The sequence below is a fragment of the Cynara cardunculus genome, assembly GCF_001531365.2.
Source record: "Cynara cardunculus var. scolymus isolate 2C chromosome LG 15, CcrdV1, whole genome shotgun sequence".
Lineage (NCBI taxonomy): Eukaryota > Viridiplantae > Streptophyta > Magnoliopsida > Asterales > Asteraceae > Cynara > Cynara cardunculus.
Genome location: NC_037542.1, coordinates 20,105,778 through 20,117,667, shown reverse-complemented (window position 1 = coordinate 20,117,667; position 11,890 = coordinate 20,105,778). Strand labels below are relative to the sequence as shown.

Genomic DNA, 11,890 nt, shown 5'->3' with positions numbered 1-11,890 from the left:
AAATACATATTTCGCATTTTTACGAGTATTTCCAACAATTATACTATTTTAGAAATTTTAAAGATTAAGAAAAAATGTCTTAATAATTATGCTAAATTCAAGTCTCAAAATTTCCAAAAATAATTTTGACCCATTTGGGGTTTCTCATATTTCAATAATGTTAGGGTTAAATGTGGCATGGCTTATTGGCATCACAACCTGCATTCGTGCATATTCTATTTGCCCACGATATTGAATAAAAATCCAACATTCACAATGTGCATTCATACGTTGACATAATTGTTAAGTAAACCACGCTTTGGACGATAAAAATAACCTCCATCTTTCCAAAGGTGCTGTCATACAGCTACCTGCTAGCAAAGATGATCAAATTTTCAAATATTAACAAACACCACAGAATATCGATTTTTATTGTAAAAAAAATCGCCCTGCAAACAACCACGAAGAAACAGACAACGCAGGCAGGACCACTCAAATAAAAGCCACCGCGTCTTATAGAAACGAACAGAGATGCTCAAACTGGTCAGCATCTTGAATCAAGCTTTGATTTACCTATATGTGCTTAACTTTGAAGGGTTCAAACTGCAAGAACTATAATCACAATAAGAAGCACAATTCCCAGAATCACCAAAAGCAAGCAAGTCTGCACAAGAGAATGGAAAGTGATGAGCACTGTAGGAACTGGGAAACAATGATAATGATCTAATGCAATTTCTCATGGTGAATTTCCATTTAGGGCAAAATGCGTCAAAACGTAACGAAGTTTGCCTTGGTCCTTGTTTAGCATTAAAAAAAATTCTCAATCAATGTAAAGAAGTTCCAAAATTTCCTATTTTTTACTCATTCTGATGAGTAACCTGCAGATCTTGTGAACTTTGATGACGTGGATGTCAAGTTTTTCGTTCACTCTTTTTGTAAACGGGTATCCACGTCATCAAATATTACATGATTGTCAGATAACCAGTCAAAATGGGTACAGAAAAGATTCTTCCTTACACTAAGGGTCCGTTTACTAAACACTTGCCAAGTAAGCGCTTACTGGTATCACTTAACTTACTGATTGAGCATGAAAAGGACCGAGAATCTTATCCGGTAAGAGGCACAGCAAGGACCGAGCCGCTTACCACTAAGTGAGAACAAAGACTCTTACCTGGTAAGCGCTTATCAAGTTTAAGACACTTACCAACAATCCATTTTGATGACGGAGAATGTTGCACGATAAGAAATTTGAGAAAGATATCTCTTGCCGATAAGCGCTTACCAGTAAGTATTTGGTAATCGGCCCCTAAATAGGGGAATTAAACCAAACTTTGTTGCATTTTGAAGCTTCATTTTTGTAAAATTTGAGGCAAATACAGGGAAATGGTCCCCTGCCTCATATTTGCCTCATTTCCAATCTAATTACTTCCTTTCAAATCAAGTGATTTGCATAATACATCGTGCAGTTATACAAGATTTTAAGATATTAGTAGAAGTTATAGCCCAAATTTGTGAAACCATCTCATACCATTTCTGACAAAAAAAGTAGCGAAAACAAAACTTTACCATGGAGGAGTTCGATCTTTGAGTCTTTGATGCTTTTGCAAGGTGGGATTTTGCCTGTGCAGTCGCAGCATGAGAATTCTCGATGTTGGAGCCAATATCGTCTGGAAAAAGAAGTTGTGGAGGCATAATGCACCATGAACGTAGAAAGAGATGAAAATAAGAAGTAAAATGAGAAAACATCCTTACCGATCATAGTTCCTTGCTCGTGAACCAAAACAGCAAGATCTTTGAATATTTCGTTTACCTCACCGATTTGGTTCTGGATTTCTTGTATTCCCTGATCTCTTTCCTCGATAATAGCTTCATTAAATGCAATCTCATTGTCCAACAGCAAAACTTCCTGCCTGTAGAAACATCTTGAGATTGTAATACAACAATATATGATAGTTTAAAAAAAAACAATATGAAAAGTAATATCGATATTATTCTTCTATAACCGAAACTTTGCCCCCTTCTGATTGTCGTCTACAAGATGACTTATTTCTACATATATTTATATATATATATATATATATATATATATTATCAATTCTATCGACACAAATTTACTTGCTGTTTCAGAAAGGACTCATCGTGCTTTTCTCATCACAGTTAAACTCCAGAGGGTCATAATGAGAGATGAGTAGAGATAGTCAAATGTCACCCTTCAGTCTCTGAGAGGGTAAGAAAGACGAATAGGGATCTGTCAAGCTCCAATAATAGAATTATGAAACATAGGTCTGAATGAATATTATTGTAAATAGCAATGTTCATCCACAAAAAGAGATTCAATAATAAAAAGGTGAAGACAAACAGCACATTAAATGTGTTTTAAGGTAGCTCGGAGAGGCTTATGGAGTTGATATCGAATAGATAACATTGCTACCGTTTGAACTTGAATGTACCATATTTTTCCCAATAACGTTGACTTACCGGGAAGGTAAAAGAGAAAATGCATGTCAATATAATAATGAGGGTGATGGAGACGTGGTGAATGCAAAAGAGCATGTCTAGAAGGGTGCGTTTGGTATCCAGACAGGATAGGACATGATAGAACATGACAATTGTTCGAAGTTTGGTAAGATAGAATTGGACAGGACAAAACATAACTTATAAAATAACCTATATACCCCTAATGAGTTGTTTTATACGATTTTTATATTTTGATTAATTTATGTAATTTATTAAATTATAATAATTATTTTTTATAACAAAATATATCATTAGAAAGTTTTTGTTAAGACGATTAAAATGACACTAAAATAAAAAGTTCATGTAATTTCCCATTTTTATTTTATACCTTTTCTATATTATTTTTTATTATTAATATTTAGAAATTATATAAATAATCAAAATATAAAAATCGTATAAAATAATATTTTGAGGACTATGAAGTGAAAGTTTGAAGAAAATAAAATACAATAAGTAAAATTTAAAGAAGAATGCGCATTTGATGTTTCAAAAGAGAATTAGGTTTTATTTTGATGTTATATTGGTAAAACATAGGTCTATTCCACCTTGTTCCATGGGGTGGGGGTGAAACAAGTCTGTTCCACCATGTTCCTGTCTGTTCCACATAAAAGTCCTGCTAAGCGTGGAACAATGATCTTTGTTTTGTTTTGTCTTGTCCAGTGTACCAAACGCACCCGAAAGGTACAACATGGGCCTATGCAGAGTTCATGGCTTATGCATCAGTCTAATGGAAAGCAGGATATCCTTAATGATTAAATGGTGCTAATTACCTAATCCAACCTCAGAAGCAGGCATCTTTAAATGGTTCTTTAATTGGAAAACAATTAAAAGACTCGGACCTAGATAGCTTATAATGATGCTAAGGAGGATAGAGGGTAAACAGTAGGATCTCTTCATCAATTTACCACCAGGATTGATTAATCGTACACTGGCACTTATAAATCTATGAACACAAACGAAAGATTCTATGCCATTCCAGGTTTCTATAAGCAAGTTAATCAAAAATATTAAACAGTCAGGTGCAACTTACAGAATGATGTGCAATTCTGCAAGTTTGCCTTAAAATGAGAAGCAAAAAGTGAAGAACTTGCCTTTTAGAGTCCACAAGAAGTGCACGTTGTTCTTGACTTTTACCTGAGCTTGCATCCATTTCACTGGCTGGATCACTGAACATAAAGTTAAACAAAAACTAACTGAACATGGTTTGCAAAGATGAACTTGAATTGTACATTCACATTGAAACGAGCAAACCAGCTTTGCAATCAATAGTTCCCTTGTAATTTACCTTGAAGGGAAAGCAGATTGAGGAACAAAAGGTGTGTAAGCTGTCTCTCTTTCAGCTGAAAGCCGCTGTGCCTTTTGAAATTCTTTTAGAACTGCTTGAAAATCTTTTGCAAGTTTAGCATCTGTGATCTTTTTGCTGGCCTGTAAGAAAGAGAATGTATAACCATCAGGAAACACAGAGAAGAAGAAGAAAATCAATATGGTATGAATCTGACCAGACAACTCTAATAATATGATTGTTGAAAGTGAATAAGAATAATTTTGGGCTTAAGCATATGATTTGATGGAATATGGGAAACTGATGTGATCCTGCATTGAGATTTTGAGTAAAACCGAAAGGCTTAAACGTGATGTGGAGTAGCTAATTCAGGACCTTCATATATAAATGAAGGTTTTCGGAGAGGTACATAAGAGATCTGTACGATTCCGATCTCCACCATACCCAGGGGGTGAATGATAATCATAATTTAAAGAAAAATCAACTTGAAGTTGAACTTCTACGTGCCCAGAACAAAAAACATATTCGTCTCCTCCACCAGTGTGAACTGTGAATATCAGCTCAAAATCTCAGATCAGAAGTGGGTGATAGATATCACAAACCAGTTTGTACTAATTACAAAACCACACTAGGCAAGTAGGCATTGCACATCCATGGAAGAGTTAAGAAAGTAATAATGCCTACTTCATTATGTGTGCATGTGCAGACATCCATGCCCACACAATTATGTGTGTTTATCCCCAACCCAAATAGCACACTGGAAGCTCAATGTACCACATATTCATCTTCATACAGTGTTCCAAAGTGTATTGGGTTGCATAGCAAGCACCATTACTGTAATCCCCAGTGCAGAGAAGGATGATCAAAACATAGTCATCTGCAAACTACACCAAAAGCAACAAGTATGTGCATCGAAAAGTGCCAACCCTCACTATTAACCATATCACACAAACAAGCTAAAAAACTTCATTTTAACCATAAATTCTATCAGAGAAAGTAACAAAGGAATTACATGAAGTTGAGAGTCATGACCCCTAACGCAACATGTGCATCTTGCACAGACCATGTGAAGAACTATATTACAAATATATTAAGAACAATCGAAGTTTATGTGTGTGCACGTGTAAGAGAGAGAGAGAGAGAGAGGAGTAACTTACACTAACATCCGCGCGATGATCTGTTTCACTTGCTTGCTTGAGTTTATCTGAAGTATCCTTCACCAATTGCCCAATATGTAGTCTAGTCTTGTGCCTGTCATTTGAATAACCTCCTTGTGAAAACCACCAAAAGACAATAGTGTAATAGTCGATAAGAAACTAACTCCATTGTCATCATGGCTAAAATAGTCATACAAACAAGTCAAAATGATAATAGTAAACTCGTGATAGGCGTTAGTCCTTCTTTTAAAAAGAACTAAGAATACAATTGCACTTTGAAAGGTTTTATATTTCATTAACAAGTAGTAACACTGATGGAAATAATAAAAGGTAGTGAAAATTTTAGGATGAAATAGAGTTCTTTGTAAATCCTAAACTTTAAGGACAACAGTGGTACAATGCATGACAGAAATGATAATTTTTTATCTTGTCATGTTAATTGTAAAGCATTAAATTATACAAAATGTCAATTGTGAACTGAGGTTAGTTATTGATAGCATAGAACTCAAGACCTCTGTTATTCAAATTGAGTACATTGTTTGTCTATATTTACACACACTACAAAATTCATTTATATATTAGCTACACAGATCATTCTCAAATACCCTTCACTGGTAGAATACTAGCAATCACGTTTATAACAGGTGATCAATATCACAAATATCCAAAAAGTAAGACATCTCATACGCATTTCTTTTCAACCTCTGACCCTAAATCTCATAAAATTGAATCGAAAGTAAAGCTTAAAAAAAATGAATCGAAAGTAAAGCTTAAAAAATGAATCAGACGTACAGCTTTTCTCGAAGCTCAGGGGTGTCTTTAGGAGTACCAAGGGTATTTACTAGCCTCTGAAACGTAGAGACTGCAGTATTGATCTGGAAGATTCCAGAAGCAACAGCCTGGGTCGGATCCTGTTTCCTCATGCCATTGTTCAATCCCCCACGTCTCGAATTGAGTGGGCGACCAGCTTCAATATCTTGAAAACTCATCGTTTTATCTACGATAACCCTCAAATCAAATAATTAAAAAAAAAAACCTTTTAGAAAATCCCAAAAACAAAGAACAATTTTCCGATTGAGATGAAACCCTAGCGATCGGAGCAGGGTGTCAATGGAAAAAGTGGAATCAAGCGGTGATCGGAGTTTGTATGCGGAAATTAGGGCGAGGAGGGAGGTGAGAGAATTGAATAATGATTTACAGGGGAAGGATGTGGTGATGGGAGAGCAGGTATTGCATCGCCGGCGATTCCAAAGCAAACTAAACGTGACACGTGGACACTGGATACGTGGCTACTCTTTGGTTTATATAATTTTTGCTCTTCGTAAACTCCAAGGGGTGATTTTGTAATTTTATATCAAGTACACATGATTCGAATTGCCATATTTATATAATTCGGATAATATTAGTCTAAGAAAATGTAGATACATAATTGTTTATGCGGTATCAATATTCAAAACCCAAAATATAATTAAGGAGATATTTGACGGTTGTTAAATGGTTTGTTATAGAATGATTAAAAGGTTCACATAATATGATACAAAATAAAATATAATTGTTTGCTAATTATTTATAAAAAAATTAGAGCGCTGAATAATTAAGGGAGACCCATGATACAAAATCATTTTGAAGGTTTTAAAATCATTAAAAGACAAAAAAAAATTGCCAAACAAAATTCATTTTTCAATGATTTGGAGGTTGTCTTTTAATTAAATTATTAATAGATAAACAAACAACCCCTAACTATCATCTCTCTTCACAAAAGTTAACTACTATCTGTTAAATTTTAATGATTATAAAATTAATATTTTTATTTGCGATATATAGAGAGAGAGAGAAAAAAAAGTATATATATTTACGATTCGATTTTCTATTGTGAACTGTGAGACAAAAGGTATTTAGTATGAATAACAAAGATGAAGTTTATGGACTATTTATGATAAATGATACAACATTTTACCAAGAATAATATGATATTCATGATGATAATACACGATTATGATCCATATTAAATTGATTCATTATTCATGATAAATAACCCGTGGATGCAAGGAGAACATGTCGTGCTCTCCTTTGTCTCCCGGTTCACAATCGGTATTTTTTCGTCTGAACCCGCCCCTATATGTATATATATATATATATATATAGAGAGAGAGAGAGAGAGAGAGAGAGTTATTATACAACCTTTTACATTTGTACAATCAATACAATCCAATATCAACCGTTCATTTAATTTGATGAATATGTGATTTCATAGAAGTTTTGATTGTTTCCAAATATAAAGTATTGATCGTAATTAATGAACCATATTCATTTTCCATAAATATTCAAAATTATAATAAATAAATTCTTATCATTTCCATAAATATCTCAATATATTGGGTTGCATTGATTATACAAATGTGATGAGTTACATTTGAAACGAACTCTCTCTCTCTCTATATATACAAGATCAATTCCCATTTTTAATACAAGGCCTACTACTTTTATCCGTCAAAGAGTCGTGTAAATATGGTGACTCCAAAAAGATATAAAAATCCTCTTGTGGTCAGAGAGGTTCAAATGCGATGACTCCGATTTAACCGCAAAACGAGTGGTAGTTCTAGGATTAGTCGGCTCATATAACGGGTTTGATATAATAATAAAAAAAAGCTTAATTTATAAATTATTTTTTAATTAAATTATATTTGTATGGTACAAATTACACGTCGTGTTGGAATAACACGTGAGAACTTGCCTCCACGACTTTTTACGCCCGCTACGTACAAACACATCAAAGCGTACCCATGCATTGTAACTTGTACCTTGTCAATCAAAAGTTGTACGCTCCGTTCGTATATAAACCACCGATTTGAGAAATTTCTATCACAAACCCGTCAACGCAAACCCCCTTCGAATTCCACATATTTTCAAAATCCCCTTTCTCTCTCTACAAATCGACGTTTCCGGTGTCCGTTCGTGCTTGTCGCCGTTTCTCCGGCGAGTATTTTCGTTATCGAGGATAAGCTACCGGATTTATTCTATTTGATCTCTGATCTAATATAGAGCATTTATAATGTCGGTAAGTATCAATTCTATTGAAATGTTTATATATTTGTTGTTCTTGTTATTATCGTTGATGTTACTGGCTTATTCATGAGAGCTTAATTCGATATTTTTCTTAAATCAGTTGTAGATCTGTTTTAGTGAAGTTGATTTCTTTTATTGCATTTGAAACTGTGGATTAGTCAAATAAAAGTCAAGATAGTTGAGAGCTGCAATTTTGAGTTTTGGATGATTCGATTGATCCAATTCGTGTGAGGCTAGAGGATAAAGAAAGCATCTTTCAGTTTATTTGGATCTTTTGTGGTTTAATCGTGTATTAGCCGCTGTCTGTAAACAACGGAGTTTTTTCTTTTGTCCATAGAAATAACTAAGGAAAAATCTTCATTGATTTGATGTGGAAATTACTCCACATCAAGATTGATATATTTAGTCACAAGGATCTAACTTAACTTTTATCATTAGAATTTAGACATATTACATACTGTGATTGAGAAGTTTTATTTAAAATAGTGGCATCTCTGATTAAACACCTATTAAATGACACCCGTTTGATCTTGAAGATTGATGGCATGGATTAAAGTTTTTGACATCTGATCTAGAAAAAAATAATAGACTGGAATATCGGAAAAATGAATCAACATGATATACTGGATATGTGCTTGGAAATGTTAGTGATTTCACTTGTATGTGTAGACTGTAGAGATGTAACATCTTTATTAATGTAAATAATTTATCTGCTATTCATGCAGGTTAAAACTGTTAAAGTTAGCAATCTTTCATTAGGGGCTTCTGAGCGAGATGTAAGGGAGTTCTTTTCTTTTTCTGGAGATATTGTATATGTTGAGACACAGAGGTAAGTATACTAGGTGACTTTCACCATTTGGTTTTCTTTTGATTATAAATAACACCAATGTAATGCTCTGGTTGCAGTCATAATGAGCGTACCCAAATTGCGTTTGTCACGTTCACAGATTCTCAAGGAGCAGAGACTGCTGTTCTTCTCTCGGTAATTCACTTTTGCTATAGATGTAATCAAGGGTGGGAGGTGGTCCAACTATTAGGCACATGTGTCATGTGACACCATGTGTTTTTGGTGAATTTTATAAAATACAGGGGAGGGTAGTACTACTGCATGTATTTATTCAAAAGTAAACCCACAAAAGTGCTTTTAGTTTAACTAGTTGAATCAAGGATTTAATTTTATTTCAGAGGTATGTATTCAATTTCTTAAAGATGATTTCTGATTATTGGCTTTTATAAGATACATCCAAGATGTAATATTTCCAAAATGTTTTATGCATATATCAACAAAGAAATTTATCAATCACACACTTAGATTTTTATAAATATCTCAATTACATTATTTTCTTTCACTTTCATCCAAATTGACAAATTAAAATGAAATTTGAGAAGTTTTAGTTAGTCAATAAATGGGAAGGTCATTTCTTGTGAATTAGAACATAGAGAATCAACTACTACACTCTCACCTCAATTGGACTTGAAGGATGTAGTTGATATGATTGTGAGAATTTAAGTGTGTGACCGGTACATCTTTTAGGTATGCAAGTGGAAATACCATGAAATTTCATTGATCAGTTTATCGATTTTGCCTGGACTTTCTCTTGAAATGTTTACTGATGCATTCATCAAAGATGGACATAAGTCAAATTTAGATGTCTATTGAAGCAATTTTAGTTCTTCATATTTGGTGACAAAACTACACCATAAAATTAAACAGGAGTTTCTTCTGCTCAAATTTCAATTTAGTTTTAGCATAAACTGTCTTTAGATTGAAATGGAAGGAAGTGTGCATGTGTGTGTACGGTTATTAGGGATTAATTATTCTTAAATGTTTGCAACATACTATGTTTTATTCATTTTATTGTCATTTAAAATTATTCAACAAACTCTTTTATAGTGTATGATTTGAGCTTATGATGCATGCTACTTTAGCATTAAGTGACACCACACCCTTAGAATCCTAGTTCTGCCCTTTTCATTTCTTTGTGCTCAGCTAACTTTTCTGTACGGTTCTGCATTGGACATGATGCTAAAAGAACTAATTACTAAAATCCAATTGATCATCCATACTCGAAAAAGTATGTCTGTTTATTCCAGATTAAGAGCTAACACAAACGCCTTGAAGCTTGCAACAGTCAAAATACACTCTGTTATCGGCAAGTCTTGAATAGTATGTTGTCATCTGGTCCTAAGATGTCATTGTATTCTTAAATTCAATTTATTTTATCTTCCGTTCTTAATTGAACATCATCTGATTTAGTTTCCTACATTCATATTATATCAGGGTGCAACAATAGTTGATACGACTGTCAATGTAACTCTAGACCCAGAATACCAGCTTCCACCAGCTGCTACAGCTGCTTCTCCAGTAAGATCAATTTCTCAAGCCTTTTCTTTACTATCAAACTATTTTGCCCATAAAATTTCGTAAATTTCTTTGTAGCCATATGGAAGCAATGCTCCTCCTGCTGGAGGCGAATCTGCTCTGCGTAAGGCCGAGGATGTTGTGACCAGCATGTTTGCAAAGGGATTTGTGTTGGGTAAAGATGCAGTGGGTAAAGCAAAAACCTTTGATGAAAAACATGGTTTAACTTCCACAGCATCTGCTAAAGTTGCTTCTTTAGACAAGAAAATTGGATTCACCGAAAAAGTGAACGTGGGTACGTCCATCGTGAGCGATAAAGTCAAAGAAGTTGACCAGAAACTTCAGGTTTCCGAGAAAGCCAAATCTGCCTTCACAGCAGCTGAGAATACCGTAAGTAGTGCAGGATCTGCCATCATGAAGAACAGGTACGTGTTTACCAGCGCTTCTTGGGTAACGGGTGCTTTTAATAAAGTGGCAAAGGCAGCCGGGGAAGTCGGGCAACAAACGAAGGAGAAAGTTGATAAGGCTGAAGATGAAAAAAGACGGAAAATGGTGGACGATTACGCTCACGTTCATTTGTCCGACTCTCCAATGGCCCCGGATTCAACCGAGCAACAACGCCCTTCCAAACCTGCACCAGTCACAGGTTTGGTTCTCTAGCATACCAACCAAGTCTATCTATATATTATTTATTTGGATTTAAAAGTGGTGATTATACAACTTTTTATATCATTAAGACATGATTTTTTTCCTTTAAATTGTCATGAATTTGTAATGTACAACTATTAATTCTATATGCTTCTAATTCATCAAGTGCTATTCGTGATCTTTTGAAATTATAATTCATATGCTTTGATTTGTATCTGAAACTGAAAACAAGACAACAGGACGGGACAGGGGAGAGTTTAGCGTTTGTTTATTAGCAGCTTATTAAGCTTAATGAGACTAACGACTTATTTGGTCAGCTATACATGATTGATGGTAGTGGTTTAATCAGGGGCGGACCGTCATATGGGCCTATAGGGGCCCAGGCCCCTGTGATTTTTTCCCCAAATACCTTTGAGTAGTTTGGTCGCCAAGCTTAGAGAGAACCAAAAATTTCCACCGGCCCCTCCCCTCCAATCCGAGAGACGACTCTACTCAGTACTCAGGCGACTAGGCGAAGGCGACGGAGTGACGGACGACGGTGAACGACCAGGCGAGACAGTAGGCAGCGACRGAGCGATCAGCAGCGCAGCGAGCCAGTCAGCGCGAGGCGAGACTCGAGAGCGARAGGCGAGARCGACGGACGAGTGACCTGTAAGCCCCTGCTAACCTGCTTCTTCTCTCATTCTCTGTTGTTGATTGATGCTGCTTCTTCCACTCGAAATTTATGTGGTTAATTTAGGTGATTAATTGTTCACTTCTTCCACTCGAAATTTTGTTGATTGCTGCTGCTACTGTTGGTCATTATGTGGTGATTAATTGGTTATGTGATGTGGCTGATTTAGGTGATTAATTGTTCACTGGTTTCTTTGGTTAACAGTT

General features: G+C 35.0%; 2 protein-coding genes across 2 annotated transcripts; one reads left to right on the top strand and one right to left on the bottom strand.

Moving 5' to 3' along the window:
• Positions 1-221: 221 nt before the first annotated feature.
• On the bottom strand, positions 222-6,196 carry LOC112528044 (syntaxin-22-like). Its single transcript, XM_025138934.1, has 7 exons — positions 5,728-6,196; positions 4,936-5,029; positions 3,782-3,921; positions 3,588-3,662; positions 1,732-1,889; positions 1,546-1,646; positions 222-643 (listed from the first exon to the last, which is right to left on the bottom strand). The coding sequence occupies exons 1-7, from the start codon at positions 5,922-5,924 to the stop codon at positions 578-580; spliced, it is 831 nt and encodes a 276-aa protein (XP_024994702.1). The 5' UTR covers positions 5,925-6,196; the 3' UTR covers positions 222-577.
• Positions 6,197-7,798: 1,602 nt separating this feature from the next.
• On the top strand, positions 7,799-11,202 carry LOC112528115 (binding partner of ACD11 1-like). Its single transcript, XM_025139045.1, has 5 exons — positions 7,799-7,993; positions 8,727-8,830; positions 8,908-8,983; positions 10,283-10,366; positions 10,442-11,202. The coding sequence occupies exons 1-5, from the start codon at positions 7,988-7,990 to the stop codon at positions 11,021-11,023; spliced, it is 852 nt and encodes a 283-aa protein (XP_024994813.1). The 5' UTR covers positions 7,799-7,987; the 3' UTR covers positions 11,024-11,202.
• The last annotated feature ends 688 nt before the right edge of the window (positions 11,203-11,890 follow it).